General features: G+C 46.3%; 1 protein-coding gene across 9 annotated transcripts in view; it reads right to left on the bottom strand.

Annotated features, from left to right (window-relative positions):
• Positions 1–292: 292 nt before the first annotated feature.
• Positions 293–21,749, bottom strand: part of SENP2 (SUMO specific peptidase 2) — a 62,388-nt gene continuing 40,931 nt past the window's right edge. For 6 of the 9 annotated variants that reach the window (XM_065556188.1, XM_065556189.1, XM_005308644.5 and 3 more), the window contains 8 exons: positions 16,680–16,743; positions 7,585–7,743; positions 6,049–6,180; positions 5,404–5,607; positions 5,192–5,271; positions 4,126–4,210; positions 1,880–1,975; positions 293–1,029 (listed from right to left, as the gene is read on the bottom strand). In XM_065556188.1, the coding sequence (XP_065412260.1) occupies positions 967–1,029; positions 1,880–1,975; positions 4,126–4,210; positions 5,192–5,271; positions 5,404–5,607; positions 6,049–6,180; positions 7,585–7,743; positions 16,680–16,743 (883 nt within the window). In that variant the 3' untranslated portion in view covers positions 293–966. The remainder of the gene's footprint in view (positions 1,030–1,879; positions 1,976–4,125; positions 4,211–5,191; positions 5,272–5,403; positions 5,608–6,048; positions 6,181–7,584; positions 7,744–16,679; positions 16,744–21,749) is intronic. The other 3 variants (XM_005308645.5, XM_065556191.1, XR_010590148.1) reach the window with 2 other exon arrangements.

The raw sequence follows: 21,749 nt of genomic DNA, 5'->3' as shown, positions 1-21,749 counted from the left end.
GAGTAGCAGCCGTGTTAGTCTGTATCCGCAAAAAGAACAGGAGTACTTGTGGCACCTTAGAGACTAACAAATTATGCAAGGCACTGAATTTAGCCGTATGGAGTGGAAATCCATCAACTTCATTAAAAAATTTGTTAGTCTCTAAGGTGCCACAAGTACTCCTGTTCTTTATTCATGTTAAAGTGAACTGGAAACTAACTTTCCTATGCAAAAATATTTTGAAAAGGTAACTGCAAATTTACTCTGGTTCTCTTCCTGCAGATTTTAGTCCAGAAAAGACCCCTTCCATAAGTTACAGCACACTTTCATTTTAATAAAGAAAAATAAATATTCATTTTCACATGGGACAGTCTCTTGAAACAAATACTGAACCCCAGCTACAGGGGCTTCACTATGGATTTGTTACAAATCAAAACATAAATGCCTTGCTCCTAGGGTCTTTACAAATCCAGTTTTAGGAATCAAGTGGAGTCTTCTATCGTCCAGAAGCAGAGCAAACCTCTTCTTGAGCCAGTAGCTAAACACGTTGTCCCTGTGAAGGTGATTTCAGACAGACAGTGACAGTTCTACAGTTGCACAGGATACCTCTGTGCGCCAGCCAGAGTTTGCACCACAGTTCCAATGGCTGCAGTGAAGCACTAGAAGTTGCCAGTCTTCAGCGACATGAACTGATGCAGTTTGTTTGGGATCTGTTCTTAACCACCCACTCCAGTCCCTTAGGAGTCACAACTCAGAGGCTGCAGAGATCTCTTTGCTTTGCGGTTAGGATGCATTAGCATATTCCAAACAAATGTAATTCTCTGGAGCAGACAAAACCACTGCTTTACAGCCTACTCTGAAGAGAGGAAGCTGTTAGCCCAGGTGCCTTTTGAAATAAGGCATTCAAACAAATTAGTTTAGCTAAGAACTAATTGTCACTATATGGTGGATCATAGAATCACTGTGTGAGTATCTCTCAGACTGGGGTCACAGCAGCTGTTGATGAAGTATCTCCCATACCATCTTTTTGCGGAAGTGAGGCATGTGGTGCTAAAAGTAAAAAAAAAAAAAGAAAGACTATTAAACACTAAACCAGAGTAAAAGGGGTCAGAATAAGCGTATTTGTCCACATTCTGTAGGCACTGACTATAACAGTCAGTGTTCAACATTTGCCACAGTTCCCATGCAATGGTATTTGATACCACAACTTTGCCCTACACTAAGGGACAGAAAATGCAATGCTCTGGCAAATGCTGACTTTAATGAAAAACATGAATGTCATGACTGAGAATTTGCACGTCCTTTAAGAAAAGCCCAGTGCAGCTGAAAACAGCCAGTATTTTAACTTGTGAAAAAGCTATTTGGAAAGGAGCCTCGAAGATGCCATAACTAAGGTCAAGGCTACTACTACAAACAGCTCCAGCCCCCCGCACCGGAGGACTAAGACATGATGCTTGGCAAATGGACATAAGCAAAGGCAGGGAATGCAGTTCACAGGGCTGGGAGGGCTCACTTGTCAGTACTAGCACCTGGAGGCCCTAGCCAAGACCAGGACCCATGGGGGTAGGTGTTGTGTAACTAGCAAGAGATGAGCTTACAATTTAACTAGAGGAGTCAGGTGACAGGGAAAACATACCCAGAGATTGGAGGCACCACAGGTCAGTTTAAAGAACAGGAGTACTTGTGGCACCTTAGATACCAACAAATTTATTTGAGCATAAGCTTTTGAGGGCTAAAACTCACTTCATCGGATGAATGCAGTGGAAAATACAGTAGGAAGACACACACACACACACACACAGAAACAATGGGTGTTACCATACACACTATAATGAGAGTGATCTGTTAAGGTGAGCTATTACCAGCAGGAGAGAAAAAAAATTTGTAGAGCTTTCCTCACCTGAGTGAAAGTGATAGGTTTGTCTCTGGAGATATAGTCTGCATATTTACAGGTAAACATCCCGCAGTCACTTCCGTTCAGCTGCTGTGGAATTTCCTACGAGTGAGCAGTGGGAGCAAGTTGCATGTTAGTCCTTTCACCTTGCTTTAAGTGTACCTTTCTTACAAGATATGCAATGCATTATCTTCAGTACTGTGTATCAGCAGCATTTTAATGAGCCGCTTGTGTCCTCCAATCCAGGAAATAAGCTTTAACACCTCCTCACAAATCACATAACTACAGCTGCACCATGTTCCATTTGCTGGTAAGGAACATCCCGGTCCTTCACCTGTGAAATCTTTAGAATGCACACTTTCCCGGCCCAGGATGTCCTTACGTAAGTGTGTACTATGGGCCCCAGGCCCCAGTGGGGCTTTGAACTCTACTAACATTGCTTACTAGAAAGAATACAAAAACAACAAGGAGTCTGGTGGCACCTTAAAGACTAACAGATTTATTTGGGCATAAGCTTTCGTGAGTAAAAACCTCACTTCTTCGGAGGAGTGAGGTTTTTACTCACGAAAGCTTATGCCCAAATAAATCTGTTAGTCTTTAAGGTGCCACTAGACTCCTTGTTGTTTTTGTAGATACAGACTAACACGGCTACCCCCTGATACTAGAAAGAATACAGATTCCCCCACTCCTGAATTAGTGCTTCCTGCAAGTGACTGAGGGAATTCCCATTCTGTACAATGAGAGCTACTAAAGGACAAGTTTTGCCTTTGATGATGCACGAACAGCTCTCATTGGTTGTAGTGGAAGTTGCATGTGGGGAGAATTTAGCTCTGACCTTTAATTCCCTCCCAACAAGGTATTGGCTACAAATCAGAACGGTCAATGTCAGCTTGTTCTCCAGTTACCCAGAGCAAGACAACTCCAACTATCCAGGGGAAGGACTAATGCGTGGGATCTATTATATGAATTACTACTGCCTGAGCACAAAGCAACAGGAGCTATTCACCTGCAGCTGGAGTTCACAGCTCCACAGGCATCCTAAGAGTTCCTCTGAACTGAATGTGCCAAAGCCCCTAGAAAGCTTTGAGAACTGGGAAAGAGCAATTCCAGCTCACAACAGGGCATGTTCTATGTGAGGCTATGCCCCTCTCCCCTCCAGCACCTTTGATTTTTTTTTCCCTTCCTCCAAACCCAATCTAGATGGTGACAAAATGAGGGGTGGAGGATCTCTACAGACAAAGCTATTTGGAGAACACAACAGAACAGACATTTATTTTAGAAGATTCTAGGTCAAGCATGGACAACAGCAGTAATTTGAAACCATCTTTGCAGAAGGAAGACGAGTCTTTCAAATAGCACAAAAAGCTAACTACCATAAAAAAATTTTTTTTAAATTTGCACTACTACCCCAATACCGTAATATCGTCAAAAGCTCAAAGCCAGATTCACAGCTGCAGTCCAAGAAATACAGTGAGCACATGTACAAAAGATCAACTACTGTATATAGTTCCTGTACAGGAACTGTTGACATCTTTCATGCATCAGCATGCGCCTTAAAAGAATGAAGGTAAAGGCCATGTCTACACTTACAAGCTTATAGCGGCACAGCTGTACTGATACAGCTGTGCTGCGGTCAGAGCGCTCATGTAGCCGCATTATGCCGATGGAAGAGAGCTCTCCCGTCGACATAATAAAACCAGCTCAACGCAAGGCGGTAGCTATGTCAGCAGGAGAGCGTCTCCCGCCGACAGTGCTGTGCACACCAGAGCTTATGCCAGCAAAGCTTATGTCACTCCGGGGAGGGTTCTTCTCCCCCCCTCCCCCCCCCCCCACACACACAGTTAAGCGATAAAAGTTTTGCTGACACAAGTGCTAATCTCAACATGGCCTTCTCCCTACTAAGAAATAATGGAGTTTGAGATATTTTTCTTGGACACAGCACTAGCTTAGTGGACCAAAGGAAGAAAGCTGGATGGATGTTCCAAGGACTCCAGTCCACTCCAGATTGCTAGCATATTTTTCATGTCTAAACTGAGTCAGGAAAGAAGCAGTGACAGGCCAATCAAGTAAATAAAAGACACTGCTAAAGAGTCCATCAAAACATTGATTCCGGTGTCCAGTTTGGATTGCTGTATTATGGGCATTAGAAAAAGCCCACAAACAGCCATTCAAAACTTATAATTGTTTCTCCTGAAGGCATTTGTGGTGTTGGGCTACAGTACATGGATCAGACTCAAATACTGTTCACATACATGTGATTTCATGCTGTAAAGTGTCCACTCTGAAGGATCAATATCTAGGTTCCTCTTGGTTTTGCTTTCTTCCTGCAGATATTGGCTGTTCAACGAAACAAAACAAAAAGAGGTATCAGACTTTTCTAATCAAAGGTCTTCATATTTTAGGCCAATCGTCTGTAAAGTTGCCTGACAAGGTCTTCACTAATTATGCACCAAAGACCTGAAGTACTAGGAAGGAGGATTATAGGATATAATCATACCATGCTGAAGGTAAACCCACATGTGCCTAGGAACTATTCACATTACTTAAGAGATTTTAGATCAGAAGTTAGAGACTTCACAGGTAATGCTGAAGCCATGTTATATTGGACTCGGTCTCAGATGGGGCACTACCAGAAAAAGTGAGGCACATGAGATACTGGTAGTGATTCACAAGGTCACACAGACCCTTTCCTCAGAAGTCAATTTCCAACAGAGGTGGGCAGTACAGGGTGATTTTATGTAACATGAAATGTGAGTACTGGTGCAACAGAAGAGTCAGTGCCAAACAAACTACAGCATTCACTCAACATACTGAAAGGATTATTATTTACATAAAAATTAACTCCAATGTCTCTAATAGAGCATACAAGAGGATTATGTGTGCAATACAATTTGGTGGGTTACTTAAGAGCTGCAAAAAATGGCAGAAGAGCTAGAAAGTAGAGGGATCTCTCACTGGTAATAGAGGATGTCAATATCCCCTAGGAAGGAGTTCTGGTCCTATGAAGAGTGTTGAGGTTAATATTCTGAAAGAGGAATGGATTGTGTCTTTCTATTGGCATCAGAGCTGTAACAGGTCACTCAATGATGGTTCGTTCATAAGACATACTCAAATGTCCCCAGGAGGACAGAATATAATTAGCAGCTGGATGATGTTACAATTTGCACATTACTGGCAGTGACTAGTCCAGGAAGAGATTCTTGTCCCTTAAGGGTAAGTCTTGTGCTACGTAAAGCACATTATCCAGAGAGTGATTGTGGAAAAATCCTTCCTGTATGTGTGAAACGCAATGATAGATTCACTAAAGCATCTACTTACAGCAAAATCTCACAGATACTGTGGCCTCTTTGTCCCATCGAGTCAAAGTATTTGATAGTCTTTCTTCTGACATCTATTACCTGTTATTGAAAGACAGACATTGGTGCAACAGACGTAGCCAAAGACTCCCTGCTGCCTACGGAGCAAGACCTAAAGCCTTTTCTAGGTTTTCCTTTCCCTTCCAATTCCAAGGATGGGCCAATTTGACTCACCACTAATCCCCAATGTACCCTCAGGTGAATGGGCACAAAGATGAGGTCTTGCTTGAAGAGATCCACACCTTTGGTCCATCTTTTTACTGCCTGGTAACCCCCAGAAATTAATTTGGGGTAGAAGAAAGTACTGAAAGCATGAAGCACTGGAAATCCCTGCTGCTTATTTCTCTCCACCAGAAGATTCATGTAGAAATTGATTACCTATATAATAGAGAGAGTAGAGTTCAGAGAATGAAGGGGAGACACACTCATTTATCTGTTAAAGTTAAGCTTTATCTGCTGGACTCTTCAGAATTTGCAGTCTGAAAAGACCACACTGACGTCAACTCAAGTTCTAAGACTCCTGAACTAACTTCCTTCCTTTGAGTCCTGCATTTAAAACACTTGTTATTTCACCCATTCCCCAAAGTCAAATCTGATCCCAAGTTGCTGCTAACTCTTGAAAGCAGCATAATACAGGGAGAGAGATTTTCAGGAATATTGTTCCCTCTTAAAGGCCCAGCTTTCAGAACTCTATGGATATTCCTATAGGAACTGAGGTGTGGATCAGACCTGTCAGCAGCTAAATGTCAGAGAAAGTTGTGGGCACATTTTAATATATATGCATGCAGAACACAAACATTCCTATTGGATTAATTTTACCTCATCGTTGAGCCAGTGATGGTTCCTCAGTGTCTGGATATCCCCACGGGTGACCTTTAATTTAAAGGCGCTGCTCAAGATCTCATCCTCCTGGCCATGGCCTAATGCATTAGTGATTTCTCTTTCCATGTCCTGAAATGAGCAATTCCACAATGTGACTAGTGAGAAAGTCCTGAACTAGGGTGTATGTTGAGCAGGCCAACTGGTGCATCACACTAAGTATTTAAGGGAAATCCAGTAGAGGATTAAGCCTGCTAAAAGGAGGAAGAGCTTGACCATACAGTGACACTGGGAGGCCAAGGATACCAGTGTTCGTTTCAGAGCAGAGGATGGTTAGCTTTGGTAGCTTTTTCTGTTAAGTTTGTACATGAAGCCTAAGGTACTACACACAGATGCCTGCACTTCATGCTATTTACTTGGATGGTTACACTTTTAAGCTATTTTAAGTGGCGCTTCAGTCATTTTGATTTATCAGATTACCCCAGCTCAGAACCATGGATATGTTTACACTGGCTCTGGTTTGGAAGTTCAGTCATTTTCTTAAGGATTATAAGGGATAATGGGAGTTTAAGAGGCTTGAGAGAATTCAATAAACACTAAAACCAGTATTGCAAATGTTTCACAGTCAATCAGTGTAGTTCAGTCAGAATAAGAGATAGGTATCATGCAGAAATAGAAAAACACAAAACATGCACGTCAGCAGACAGAGCACAGCTGAAGAAAGGACAATAAAAAAAAAAAAGTAAAGTTTCAAAGAGAAAACCACCCGTCCCCCATGCAATATTGTGGCCCTTGTGATCCTCAGTCAGCCAGCTAACCATCACTCGGTTTAACTGGAATGGGGCTGATAGCAGAGCATTCTCGGCTCAAACTCATTTCTCACCTTTAGTTTACAAGAGAGAGTCTAGATTTGTGGTGTCCCAAAGGTCACCACGAGACTAACCTAATTCTCCCAGACATATCTGAATGGGAATGAAAGGGAACATTATAGTGGGCTGTATTGGAGGCCACGTTGACAGTCAGGAAGTCTGTATTTTGTATCTGATCATACACACTGTTAGAGCTGTCATGGATGCAAAGAGAAGTCTAAGTAATGTTTAGTTTCATTGCTGGTAGAAGATGGATTTTGATCTGTGGACCAAAAATAAATAAATTCTATTTTTGATTGAGCTGAACTAACAAACAAGGAAAATGCCCTTGTCTCTTCTATTGTAGCATCTACCAAGGTATGCACAGAAAGTAATCAGGCAGTTTATAAAGGAATGAGCAAAAGCATCCATTTGTTTTGTTAGCTCCCTGCAAATCAGATGTCAGTGGATTGGCAAGAATGGCCTGATTTGAAGTGATTAGAAGGTACGAATAGCAGACAAAATTTACTTTAGAAGAGGCACCTAGAATCCCTGATCCCTTTTAAACATGGTCAGTACATTAGCTAATATCAGGTGGGCACACAAAAAGAACCTGCAAAAAAGCCCAAATGATTCCATCCATTTTAGTTCATCTCTCCAAACCAGAAAGCCAAAAAAGGCATGGTACCTCCGTGAGCTCAGGAAGGCGCTCTGTACTCTTCTCTGGGCCTGGGCACTTCTGTTCTTTCACCACAAGTGCAGTTGGCCTTCTGGCTACAGCAGAGCTCCTACTGCCCAGACATAACCGAACTGACACCTCCTTTGACAGGTCAGCCTCCAGCCATCTCTGTTATACAAAAGGAAGCTCAATAGCATTTAAACAGGAAGTTATGATTTGTTGCAGTGCATAATGTGACAGTCTTATTCAAATATCAAATGAAAGCACTCAGCAAATACTCCTGACCGTCAGATTCCATACTTATCGAATTAAACACTCAGTCTAGCTCTCATTCGGAGTCAGGCGAGGTATTGCTAGGATTGAGCACACTTCCATTAAATGTGCCAATTTTCAAATGCTTTAGACCAGGGGTTCTCACACTTCATGGCACCACGACTCCCTTCTGACAACAAAAGTTACTATACGACCCCCGGAAGGGGGACCGAAGCCTGAGCCCACCTGATCCCTGCCACCTGGAGGGCGGGGGAGGGGAAAGGAGAAGGAGAAGCTGAAGCCCAAGGGCTTCAGCCCCAGGCAGGGGGCCTGCAATTTCAGCCCCACCGCCCAAGGCTGAAGCCCCAGATAGTGGGGCTCGGGCTTAGGTTTCGGCCCCAGGCGCCAGCGAAGTCTAAGCCAGCCCTGGCTACCCCATTAAACAGGGCTGCGACTCACTTTGGGGTCCTGACCTACAGATTGAGAACCACTGCTTTAGACTAAAATTAAGTATCAGGGGGTAGCCATGTTAGTCTGTATCTACAAAAACAACAAGGAGTCTGGTGGCACCTTAAAGGCTAACAGATTTATTTGGGCATAAGCTTTCGTGGGTAAAATCCTCACTTCTTCAGATGAAGAAGTTGTTAGGATTTAGTGTTAACCCACTGCAGTTAAGTGGGTGAGAGGAAAGTGTTTCAGGCCACTTTCAGACTCAGGAAGACAATCACAGAAATGTATGAGTGGAAGGGACCTCAATAGGTCATTCTAGTCCAGTCCCCTCCTCTGAAGCAGGATTAAGTATTCATCTGACAGGTGTTTGTCTAACCGGTTCTTAAAAACCTCCAATGATGGATATCACATTCTCCCTAGGTAAATTTGTTCTGGTGCTTAACTACCGTTACCTTAAAGTTTGGAAGTTTTTCCTAATGTCCAACAAATCTCTCTTGCTGCAATTTAAGACCATTACTTCTTGTCCTGTCCTCAATGGATACAGAGAACCATTTATCACCCTCCTCTTTATAACAACCTTCTACATAGTTGAAGAATATGTTTCTGTTATGTCTGCTCTTCTCCAGATTAAACAAACCAAATTTTTCCAATCTTCCCTTGTAGGTCATGTTTCCTAGACTTTAATCATTTTTGTTGCTCGCCTCTGGAGTTTCCACATTTCCCAAAGCGTGGTGCCAAAACTGGACACAGTACTCCGACTGAGGCCTTATCAGTGCTGAGTACAGCAGAATTACTTGTGTCTTGCTTACAACACTCCTGATAATATATTTCAGAATAATTGGGTGGTTTTTCACAAAAAAGACGGTTACTCACCGTTGTAACTGTTGTTCTTCGAGATGTGTTGCTCATATCCATTCCAATTAGGTGTGCGCGCGCCGCGTGCACGATCGTCGGAGAATTTTCTACCCTAGCAACACCGGCGGGTCGGCTGTGGAGCCCCCTAGAGTGGCGCCTTCATGGCGCTGAATATATACCCCAGCCGACCCGGCGCCCCCTCAGTTCCTTCTTGCCGGCTACTCCGACAGTGGGGAAGGGGGGCGGGTTTGGAATGGATATGAGCAACACATCTCGAAGAACAACAGTTACAACGGTGAGTAACCGTCTTTTCTTCTTCGAGTGCTTGCTCATATCCATTCCAATTAGGTGACTCCCAAGCCCAACTTAGGTGGTGGGGTCGGAGTGAGACATTGCTGTGTGCAGAACCGCTGATCCGAATGCAGCATCGTCCCTGGACTGCTGCACTAGTGCATAGTGAGCTGTAAATGTGTGGACTGATGACCAAACCGCAGCTCTACAAATGTCCTGGATCGGAACTTGCGCCAGGAAAGCCGTCGAGGAAGCTTGGGCCCTCGTGGAGTGAGCGGTGAGGTGCGGTGCTGAGACACCTGCCAGATCATAGCAAGTCCGGATGCAAGACGTAATCCAGGAGGATAGGCGTTGTGAGGAGACCGGTAAGCCTTTCATTCGGTCGGCCACTGCAACGAAGAGTTGCGTCGTCTTTCTAAAGTGCCTTGTGCGGTCAATATAGAAAGCCAGGGCCCTGCGTACGTCCAGAGAATGCAAACGTTGATCCTGGCGAGTAGCATGTGGTTTAGGATGAAAGACCGGGAGAAATATATCCTGGTTGATATGAAATGGAGAAACCACCTTAGGGAGAAAGGCAGGATGTGGACGAAGCTGCACTTTATCCTTATGGAAAACTGTGTAAGGGGGCTCGGATGTAAGCGCCCTGAGTTCAGAAACGCGCCTTGCTGAGGTGATGGCTACGAGGAAGGCTGTCTTCCAGGATAGGTACAGAAGTGAACAGGTGGCCAGTGGCTCGAATGGAGGACCTGTGAGCTTGGAGAGAACCAGGTTGAGGTCCCACGTCGGAACGGGCTGACGTTGTTGTGGGTACATCCGGTCTAAGCCCTTGAGGAATCTAACGACCATCGGGTTAGAGAATACCGAGGACGCGAGTTCTCCTGGGTGAAAGGCTGATATAGCGGCCAGGTGAACTCTAATTGAAGATATCGCCAACCCCTGCTGTTTTAGGGAGAGGAGATATTCCAATATGAGAGGAATAGGTGCCTGTAACGGGGACGTGGCTCGTTGTTCGCACCAACAGGAGAACCGCTTCCACTTGGCCAAGTACGTGGCTCGTGTTGAGGGCTTCCTACTGCTCAACAGAATCTGTTGGACCGAGAGTGAGCATTGTTGCTCTGCCTGGGTGAACCATGGAGCAGCCACGCCGTGAGGTGAAGAGATTGCAGGTCAGGGTGACGCAGCCGGCCGTGGTCCTGAGAGATGAGATCTGGACATAATGGAAGCGGGATCGGTGTCTGAACCGAGAGTTCCAACAGTGTGGTGTACCAATGTTGTCTCGGCCACGCTGGAGCGATCAGAATTACCTGTGCCTGGTCTCTGCGCAATTTGAGCAGTACCTTGTGGACCAGAGGAAACGGAGGGAAGGCATAAAACAGGTGGTCTTTCCAGGGAAGGAGAAACGCATCCGAGAGGGAGCCCGGAGCTTGACCTTGCAGGGAGCAGAACACGTGGCACTTTCTGTTGTCTCGAGATGCAAACAGGTCTATCTGGGGAAACCCCCACTTCTGGAAGACGGAATGTATGATGTCCGGACGGATAGACCACTCGTGCGTCTGAAAGGACCTGCTGAGTCGGTCCGCTAAAGTGTTCTGGACTCCAGGGAGGAACGATGCCGTGAGATGTATTGAGTGGGCGATGCAGAAGTCCCACAGGCGAATGGCCTCTTGGCATAGAATTGACGAACGTGCTCCTCCTTGCTTGTTGATGTAAAACATGGCCATGGTGTTGTCGATGAGAACTAACACACAGCGGCCACGTAGGAGATTGAGAAATGCCTGGCACGCCAGGCGCACCGCCATCAGTTCCCGAACATTGATGTGCAGAGCTAGCTGCGGTGCAGTCCACAGGCCTTGGGTATGGTGTTCGTTGAGATGGGCGCCCCAACCCAGAGATGAAGCGTCTGTGACCAGGTGCAGAGAGGGTTGTGGGGCATGAAATGGCATCCCCTCGCAAACCACATTGTGATCTAGCCACCAGGTGAGGGAGGTCAGGACCGAGTTCGGGACCGTGACCACCCTGTTCAGGCTGTCCCGATGTGGGCGGTATATCGATGACACCCAGGTCTGGAGTGGGCGAAGCCGAAGTCTGGCATGCCTGGTTACGTACGTGCAGGAAGCCATGTGACCCAGCAGGGTGAGGCACGACCTCACCGTGGTAGTTGGGAAGGCCCTGAGCCCTTGAATAAGGCTAGTGATGGTACAAAAGCGGTTGTCTGGCAGGATGGCTTGTGCACGTCTGGAGTCTAGGACTGCGCCGATGAATTCTATTCTCTGGGTAGGTTCTAAAGTGGATTTGTCCTTGTTGAGTAGGATGCCCAACTCGTTGAATGTGTGCACTATTATGTGAACGTGAGCTCGAACTTGCTCTTTGGTGCGACCGCGTACCAGCCAGTCGTCTAGGTACGGGAACACCTGTATCCCTTGCCGACGAAGGTATGCTGCCACGACAGCCATACATTTCGTGAACACTCTTGGGGCCGAAGATAGGCCGAAGGGAAGGACTGCAAATTGGTAGTGCACCTTGTTTACCACAAATCTCAGGAAACGTCTGTGAGGCGGGTAAATTGCAATATGAAAGTATGCGTCTTTCATGTCGAGGGCGGCGAACCAGTCTCCAGGATCGAGGGAAGGGATAATGGCCCCCAAAGAGACCATGCGGAACTTCAACTTTACTACGAATTTGTTGAGTCTGCGCAAGTCCAAGATGGGTCGCAGACCCCCTTTGGACTTGGGGATCAGGAAGTAGCGGGAATAAAATCCCCTGCCCCTTAACTCTAATGGAACCTCCTCTATGGCCCCCGTCAATAGGAGCGTGGAAACCTCCTGTATAAGAAGTTGCTCGTGAGAAGGGTCCCTGAAGAGGGACGGGGAGGGGGGGTGGGAGGGGGGGAATGAGGAAAACTGGATAGCGTATCCTCTCTCTACCGTGCGAAGGACCCAACGGTCCGAGGTTATAAGGGACCAAGCACGGTGGAAATGGGAAAGGCGATCCCGAAAGGAGGGGGCTGGATCCTGGGGGATGACTGGGGCGCCGTCCTCGACCGCACCTTCAAAAGTTCTGCCTGGGGCCTGAAGGTGGCCTTGGTGGCCCCTGGTTCTGACCGGGTTGAGGGCCAGTCCACCTTCTCCTACCACCTCGCCCCCGCCTTCTGGCAGAGTCCTGTCTCTGACGAGGTGGAGGGGGGTAGAAACGTTGAGGCTGGGGTCTAAATGGTCTGCGCTGGGGACCCGCAACATGCATCCCCAGGGAGCGCATGATTGTTCTCGAGTCCTTGAGGCTCTGCAGACGAGAGTCCGTCTTGTCCGAGAACAATCCATGTCCCTCAAAGGGCAGATCCTGTAGGGTTTGCTGCAGCTCCGGAGGCAAACCCGAAACCTGAAGCCAGGAGATCCTCCGCATAGCGATACCTGAAGCCAGGGTTCTCGCAGCCGAGTCCGCTATGTCCAAGGAGGCCTGTAAGGAGGTCCGAGCCACCTTCTTACCCTCCTCTACCAAGGCCCCAAACTCCTCCCTGGAGTCTTGGGGAACCAATTCCTTGAACTTCCCCATAGAGTTCCAGGAATTAAAGTTATAGCGGCTCAGGAGCGCCTGCTGGTTAGCCGCTCTAAGTTGCAGCCCTCCGGCTGAATAAACTTTACGGCCAAACAAATCGAGGCGCTTAGCCTCCTTCGATTTGGGCGCTGCGGCCTGTTGACCGTGGCGCTCCCTTGCATTCACTGATGACACCACCAGTGAACACGGCTGGGGATAGGTATACAAGTACTCATAGTCCTTTGAGGGGACAAAGTACTTTCTTTCCACCCCTCTCGCTGTGGGTGGGATAGAGGCAGGAGTTTGCCATATCGTAGTGGCGTTAGCCTGGATCGTGCGGATCAGGGGCAACGCCACTCTGGATGGGGCATCCGCAGAGAGGATGTTCACAATGGGGTCTTGCACCTCCACTATCTCCTCTGCCTGAAGGTCCATATTACGTGCCACCCTACGTAATAGGTCCTGGTGTGCCCGGAGATCTATCGGGGGTAGACCTGTACTCGTTGTGCCCGCCACTGCCTCATCTGGGGAAGATGAGGAAGATGCCTCAGGTGGCAAGGGATCCAAGGGCGGGGCCTGGTCCAATGAGCCTTGGAGCGGAGCATCACCTGCCCCTGGGTCCAGGACGTCAGGTGGTGCGGGCACGGAAGCCTCCATGCCCCCTGGAGGAGGGCGAGAGATGGTGGACTCTGGGGCCCTTCGCTCAGAGTGCACCGAGCGAGAGGCAGATGGTGGTGGAGCCCCTTGCGCTTGGTGGTACGCCCACGGGGTCCAAAACGACCAGTGCGAAGGTCCCTGAGCGGGATCCTCCGCTACCTCCTGCCAGTGGCCCATGTCCGGGTCATCGGCCTGTCCCTGAGGGGGGTATGCCGATCTCGATGCCCCATCGGAGGAGCGGGACACTGATCTGGATGGCCATGGCGGTGCCGACCGCGCCGAGACGAGCTCCGGAAGGTCCAGAGATGAACGGTCCCTGTGCGGTGCCGGCGAACGGTGCCGAGATCGGGATCGGTGCCGATGACCGCGTCGGTGCCGAGAGTCCGACCTGGACCTGGAATGTGATCTTGAGTAGGCCCGGTGCCGGGAGCGGCCTCTCGACGTCGAGCGTCGATCGTAGCGGTGCCGAGAACTACGTCTCGATGTCGATCGGTACCGACGATCATAGCGGTGCCGAGACGTAGAACGGTGCCGCGACGATGATCTTAGCCGCGAGTACGACCGGTGCCGAGGTGATATCCGGCGCCGGGACTGCGAGCGGCGTGGGGACCTGTTTCGGGACCTGGACCGGTGCCGTGGTTCCAGCCCCTGCGATGGAGGGCGCATCAAGGCAGGTTTCCCCCTGGATTGGACCGGACGAGTCAACGGTGCCGACGGTGCCGGTGGTTGGGGCGGTGCCGGCTCCGTGAGAGCGATCAAGTCTCTCGCCGTCGCGAAGGTCTCTGGGGTCGACGGGAGGCACTGTATCACCGCCGGTCGCGGCGGTGACCCTGTCTGCACCGGACTCAACGGCCTCGGAGCCAGAGTCGACGGTGCTGGAGGCACCTGTTTTTGGTGCTCCACAGGCGGACGCGGCTCTACCCCCGGCACCGGGGGAGCCGGCGTCTTCAGTACGGTAGTCCCCGTCTTATGGGATTTTTTATGTCCCGGGGATGATGAACGGCGCCGAGGCACTTGCTGTGAGTGCGGTGCCGACGGGGTCCGGTGCCGTGGAGGCTTGTCCGACGTGGTCGGAATGGTCGGTGCCGCCGGGGCACTGCGCACCGAGGCGCTAGGTGCCGGGGCTTGGCGCGCCGATGGAGCGTCCGGGCTAAGTGCCGCCTCCATAAGGAGTTGCCGAAGCCGAAAGTCCCGCTCCTTCTTGGTCCTCGGTCTGAAGGCCTTACAGATCTTGCACTTATCTGTCTGATGGGACTCCCCCAGGCACTTCAGACACGAGTCGTGCGGGTCACTCGTTGGCATAGGCTTAGCGCAGGACGCGCACTGTTTGAAGCCTGGAGCCTTGGGCATGAGCCCGGCCACGCGCCGGGGGAAAAAGGGGGAGACAACCCCCTTAATCCCCTTTAACTATATAACAACTATTAACAAAGTGAATAAACAACTATTTAACTATATACAACTATAACTATAACTATAACTATCAATAAACGGAATAAGCTAGGGAGAGTGGAGAACAGCTACGCCGCGCTCCACAGTTCCAACGACCGTCAGGGGCGGTAAGAAGGAACTGAGGGGGCGCCGGGTCGGCTGGGGTATATATTCAGCGCCATGAAGGCGCCACTCTAGGGGGCTCCACAGCCGACCCGCCGGTGTTGCTAGGGTAGAAAATTCTCCGACGATCGTGCACGCGGCGCGCGCACACCTAATTGGAATGGATATGAGCAAGCACTCGAAGAAGAAGTATTATGTAGTTGACTCTTAGTTTGTGATCCCCCATTACCCTCAAAGCCTTTTCTGCAATACTTCTTCCTAGGCAGTCGTTTTCCATTTTGTATTTGTGCAATTGATTATTCCTTCCTAAGCACAGTACTGTGCATTTGTCCTAATTCAATTTCATCCTAGACCATTTCTCTAGTTTGCCAAGATCATTTTGAATTCTAATCCTGTCCTTCAGAGCACTTCCAACCCCTCCCAACTTGGTATTGTCTGCAAATTTTATAAAAGTGTACTCTCTGCCATTATCCAAATCATTTATGAAGATAATGAACAGAACTGGACCCAGGATAGATCCCTGCAAGAACCCACTCAATATGTTCTTCCAGCTTGACTGTGAGCCATTGGTAACTATTCAGAGTACAGTTTTTCAACCAGTTGTGCACCCACCTTTAGAAGATTCATCTCTAGGCTATATTTCTCTAGTTTGTTTATGAGAAGGTCATATGAGACTATCAAAAGTCTACTACAGTGGAGATCTATAGCAACAGTTTATGTTTGGGAGGTTCTTTGCCACTGTAGAGGGCTACAAAGTTGGTTTGGTTTTTTGGTTTTAAAAAAAAAGTATCCCACATGGGCTGGATATTTGACAAAGACAGTTTTGTATCCAAGCTTGGTACTTCTCTACGTTTTAGATCGTGTAAGTTTTCCTGATATCCCAGCTTAGCCTATTTAAAAAATAGATTTTAGACACACCCATCTTCCCTCCCGTGCAGCAAGCGAAATACAAGTGAACATAAACAACTATGTATAAACAGAGTGGTATTGTATTTCTAGTTTAGAAAAATAAAAAGTAAAATGTAGTTAAAAATGCAGCAACCTTGAAAGAATCTTAGTAGTTAGAAAAAAGGTTTACCTGGTTTACAATCTGGAAATTTAACTGCGGCACCAAGCCAAATCTCAGAGACAAGAATCAGGGGGAAAATGCAAGCAAAGCAAATTCTATTCAGAAAGGACTGATGATGCAATAGTGTATCCTATAGTGATGTGGATAAACACCAATAAATATTACATGTTTGAGGGCTTGCCCATCAAATTCCAAGATGGACAGAAGAGAAATTGAGCAGATGCAGCATACTGACCAGAGCCCAGAATCACAAGGGGTCTTCCACCATCACTATACTCTGTAAGTCTCAAAGACCGCACTCTCACAAAAGCCATATGCCACTGGGTTAAGCACATTATTCAATGATATGCTCAAGTATGGAAGTGCACAGTTAGGGTTGAATGTACAGTTTAGTTATAGGACATCACATTTTTCAAAAGAGGAAAAAAGCTGGAGCTTCCAACCTTACCCCTTCATTTTTCTGCCCAACTGTCATTTCAGGCTCTTGTGAGTTTTCTGCTGAAGTCCGAGATCTTAGAGACAAAAACGGGCAGAGTTTCACAACTAGGGATATTTACTTAGCAAGTTACCTGTGGGGTAAGGAGTCAGGGGTGTGTGGGGAGGGTTGGGAAAGGCTCTCTGTGGGGTTGGAATCTGGCCAACGTGCAAGAAAAACAAGAGTTTAACTTGACCCATTCTATAGCATCAATACTTTGAGGTGGGGAAGAAGGGAAAGGAGAAGGGATGGAAAGCTGAAAATACCCAAAGTAGGGGACTGGGGCTAGTACCAAAGCCTGGCTAAAATAAGGATACAAGATGTGGCTTAAAGTTAAGATATAATGCACGACAATCATGAATTCTACATCGAGCACATCACCAGCCACCAACAGTACAAGGAGGCGTGAGCCAGAGTGACATTCTTAGACTACGAGAAAGGGACCAAGAGACTTTCTCCGTTGGATCATATGAACTGGAACCATAAACTCCCTGAACATTAAATCTCACAAATGAGGGTCAATCCATCCTCATCATATCCACTCATACTCCACACCCAAACAGCCACTTTATGAACTTCATACCCTCATATCTCAATGCCTGTACTTTGACCCATCAACCTTTTACCCCCAATCAGGGATATTGGGGATTATGTATTCCTTATGCCACCCGATCTTAAACCAAACTTTGCACCCTTGGTAATCTGTACGTTATTCCCTGATAACCAGAAACTTCTATGCTTAAACTCTGTACCGTTCACTTTTTTTTTTTTTTTTTTTAAACATCTTCATAAATGAACAACTCCTCCCGAAAAGAAAGCACTAGCTTACCTGAAGGGTATGCATCCAGATACAGTTAGGCCAACCTAGTTACAAGTCTGAAAAATTTCATTCCCTGTATGACAGAGTTAGGTTGACCTTAACCTCACTAAATCCAACTAGGTTGATGGAAGAACACTTCTGTCGAGCTAGCACTGTCTCTTGGAGAGGTGGATTACCTACATTGACAGAAAAACCCTCTTCTGTCAAAGTAGGAAGCATCTACAGTACATCATACTTGTGCCACTGTAGTGCAGACATGGCCTTAAAGTGGGTGGATAGAATAAGTTTACTTGACTCTTATAGGATTGCTAGGGGAGCTGCTATCCTTACTGGAAAAGGATTACCCTTGAAAACTATGCAGCATCTGAAGTGCAGCATGTTACTGTGCAAGGAATTACACACTGACAGGTTTTACTTCTATCAGTATAAATGCTCCAAAATGAAAGAGTTCTTGCATTTCTTTTTGATCCAAGTCTCCTTTTTAAAAAGGGACCCATATATAAGATAACTTATATTAGATCCTAAACCCACTGTACATTAGAAGACAAATTCAATCTAGTGTGATAAGATCGTCAATATCCAGGTTAGGTACCCCAGATGTTTTATAGAAGTACAGCTTTGTACACCTTGTGCTATAAAAGTACAAACAGAAGACTTCTTTCTATTCAAACAGCCACTCAGATTCATAGACTTTAGATGATCAAGATGGTCCCTTCTGGCCTTAGTCTGACCTCCTGCATATTGCAGGGCACAGAACCTCACCCATCTACTCCTGCAATATGCCCATAGCCTCTGGCTGAATTACTGAAGTCCTCAAATCATGATTTAAGGACTGCAAGTTACAGAGAATCCACCATTTACTCAAGTTCAAACCAGCAGGTGAACCCTCACTCTAGAAGAAGGCAACCCCCTGCCCCCAAGGTTTCTGCCAATCTGACCTGGGGAAAATTCCATCCTGATCTCAGATACGGGAATTAGTTAGGCCCCAAGCATGTGGGTGAGACCCACCAGACAGACATCTGGGCAAGCATTCTCTGTAGTAATTCAGAGCCGTTCCCATCTAGTGTCCCATCTCTGGCCACTGAAAATATATGTGCTACTAACAGTTGCAGATGATTCACATGCCATTGTAGGGAGTCCCATCATACCATCCCCTGCATAAGCTTATCGAGCTCAGTCTTGAAACCAGTTAGGTTTTTTTGTCCCCACTGCTCCCCTTGGAAAGCTGTTCCAGAACTTCACTCCTCTGATGGTCAGAAACTTTTGTCTAATTTCAAGCATAACCTTGTTGATAACCAGTTTATATCCATTTGTTCTTGTACCAACATTGGCCCTTAAACTTAAATAGCTCCTCTCCTTCCCTGGTATTTATCCCTCGGATGTATTTTTAGAGAGCAATCATATCTCCCTCAGTTTTCTTTTGATTAGATTAAACAAGCCAAGCTCCTTAAATCTCCTCTAATAAGGTAAGTTCTGCATTCTTCCGATCATCCTGGTAGCCCTTCTCTGCACCTGTTCCAGTTTGAATTAATCTTTTTTTAAACAAGCACACAGTATTCCAGATGAGGTCTCACCAGTGCCTTCTATAATGGTAATACTCCCCCTTCTCTCTGCTGGAAATACCTTACCTTGTGAAGTTGCAGAACTACTAACTTTGGTACGTAACCGGTCACTTAAATCACATTCTGTACCAGATGACTAAAGGATAGCTATTACGATGCCCATTTTTTTTAAAAGGCTCCAGAGGCAATCCCTGGCAATTACAGGCCAGTAAGCCTAACTTCAGTACCAGGCAAATTGGTTGAAACTATAGTAAAGAAAGAACAGAATTATCAGACAGATGGAATACAATGTGTTGGGGAAGAGTCAACATGGCTTTGTAAAGGGAAATCATGCCTCACCAATCTATTAGAATTTTTTGAGGGGGTCAAATAAACAAGTGGAAAAGAGTGATCCAGTGTATTTAGTGTACTTGGAGTTTCAGAAAGCCTTTGACAAGGTCCCTCACCAAAGTTCTTAAGCAAAGTAAGCAGTCATAGGAAAAGAGGGAAGATCCTCTCGTAGATCAGTAACTGGATAAAAGACAGAAAACAAAAGGGCAGGAATAAATGGTCAATTTTCAGTGTCTCCTCAGTGATTTGTACTGGGACCAGTGCTGTTCAACATATTCATAAATAATCTGGAAAAGGGGGTAAACAGCAAAATGGCAAAAATTGCAGACAGACAACTATCTTGAGTCATTCTGTAAAGTCCAAAGCAGACTGAAGAGTTACAAAAGGATCGCACAAAACTGGGTGACAGGGCAACAAAATGGCAGGTGACATTCAAATGTCAAGTAACACATTGGAAAACAATCCCAACTATACGTACAAAATGGTCTAAATTAGCTGTTACCACCCAAAAAAGGGTCTTGAGTCATTGTGGATAGTTCTCTGAACACATCTGCTCAATGTGCAGTAGCAGTCAAAAAAGCTAACAATGTTACGAACCATTAGAAAAAGAATAGATCTTTTCTGTCTGTCATAATGCCTTTATAAAAATCCATGGTACACCCATATCTTGAATATTGCGTGCAGATCTGGCTGTCCCATCTCAAAAAAGATATATATATTAGAACTGGAAAAGATTCAGAGAAGGGCTACAAAAATGATTAGGAATATGGAAGACTTTCCATATGAGAAGAGATTAAAAAACTGGGACTTTTCAACTTGGAAAGGTGATCACTAAGAGGGGATATAATGGAGGTCTATAAAATCTCAATTGGTATGAAGGAAGTGAATAAGGAAATGTTATTTACCCCCTTACATAACAAGAACTAGGGGGTCACCCAGTGAAATTAATAGGCAGCAGGTTTAAAACAAATGGAAGTACTTCTTTATACAACGCAGAGTCAACCTGTGGAACTTGTTGCCAGGAGATGTTGTGAAGGCCAAAACTATAACAGGGTTCAAAAAAGAACTGGATAAGTTCCTGGAGGATAGGACCATCAACAGCTATTAGCCAGGATGGTCAGGGATGCAACACCATACTCTGATTGTCCCCAGCTTTTCTTTGCCGGGAGCGGACACGACAGGGAATGAATCACACAAATGATTGCCTGTTCTATTCATTTCTTCTGACAATGGCCAATGCCACATGCTTCAGAAGACAGGACATTGGGCTAGATGGTCTGATCTAGTATGGCTGTTCTTATCTTCAGCTACAGGTGATGGGATGTTTTTCCTCTTTTATAAATTTCCTGCAAGAGTTCATTCAAGAGCATAGATTTGTCTGGTTTCATCCACATTGTTATTGGGGCATTTAATGCATTAGATGAGGTATACCACATTATGATAGGCCTGTGTAGGATCCAAGGTTCGTTGTGGGAGGTGTTCATCATTGTAGCAGTGGAGATGTCTGCAGGTTTTGCATCTGTTGTTTCTGTCAAGGTCTGGTGTTGCCCTGGTGGCCAGTGTGTTGGTCTGCGGGGAGTTTGCTTCCGATTACGAGTTTGGAGAAGCTGGAGGGTTGTGTGAAGGCCAGAAGTGGGGGTTCAGAAAAGATCTTTCAAGATGTGGTTCCCATTGAGTCTGGGTTGTATTTGAGGATATCCTATACTGGTTCCAACGGGGGGCAGTAGGCGACTACTAGGGGTCTGTGGTCAGAGGAGGTTTTATATCTCTATTGAAGCAGGTTCTCTCAGAATAAACTGGTGTCCAGTTCCATGATGCAATCTACTTCTCTGCTGAAGTGTCCTTGTTTGGTGAAGGCAGTTTTGATTGAGTTAAGGTTTATATCCCAGACTTTCTCCTCAGAGCATATTCTGAGGTATCTGAGTGCGTGGCTGTAGGTAACAGATTTCTGGGTGTGTTTAGGGTGGTTACTGGATCTATGAAGGTGGAGGTGGCGATCCGTGTATTTCTTACATATGGTTGTCTGTAAGGTTCCATTGTTGAAGCTGATTGTGGTGTCCAAGAAGTTGATATTAGTGTGGAAGCACTCCAGAAAGTTTAATGGGCAGGTGGTGGATGTTGAAGTTGGGGTGGAAATCACACATGAAAATTATAAATGACAAAAATAACCTATCACCTGTGGGTGAACACTTTTCACAAAGCGATCATTCTATATCTGACTTAGCAGTCCTCATCCTCAAAGGAAGCCTGCATATAACACTTTCAAGACAAGCTTGGGATCTTAAATTCATAATTCTGCTAGACACTAAAAATCATGGACTGAACAGACAC

The sequence above is a fragment of the Chrysemys picta genome, chromosome 9 (assembly GCF_011386835.1).
Source record: "Chrysemys picta bellii isolate R12L10 chromosome 9, ASM1138683v2, whole genome shotgun sequence".
NCBI lineage: Eukaryota > Metazoa > Chordata > Testudines > Emydidae > Chrysemys > Chrysemys picta.
Note: the sequence above shows the minus strand (reverse complement) of the source record. Positions and strands in the feature narration are given on the sequence as shown.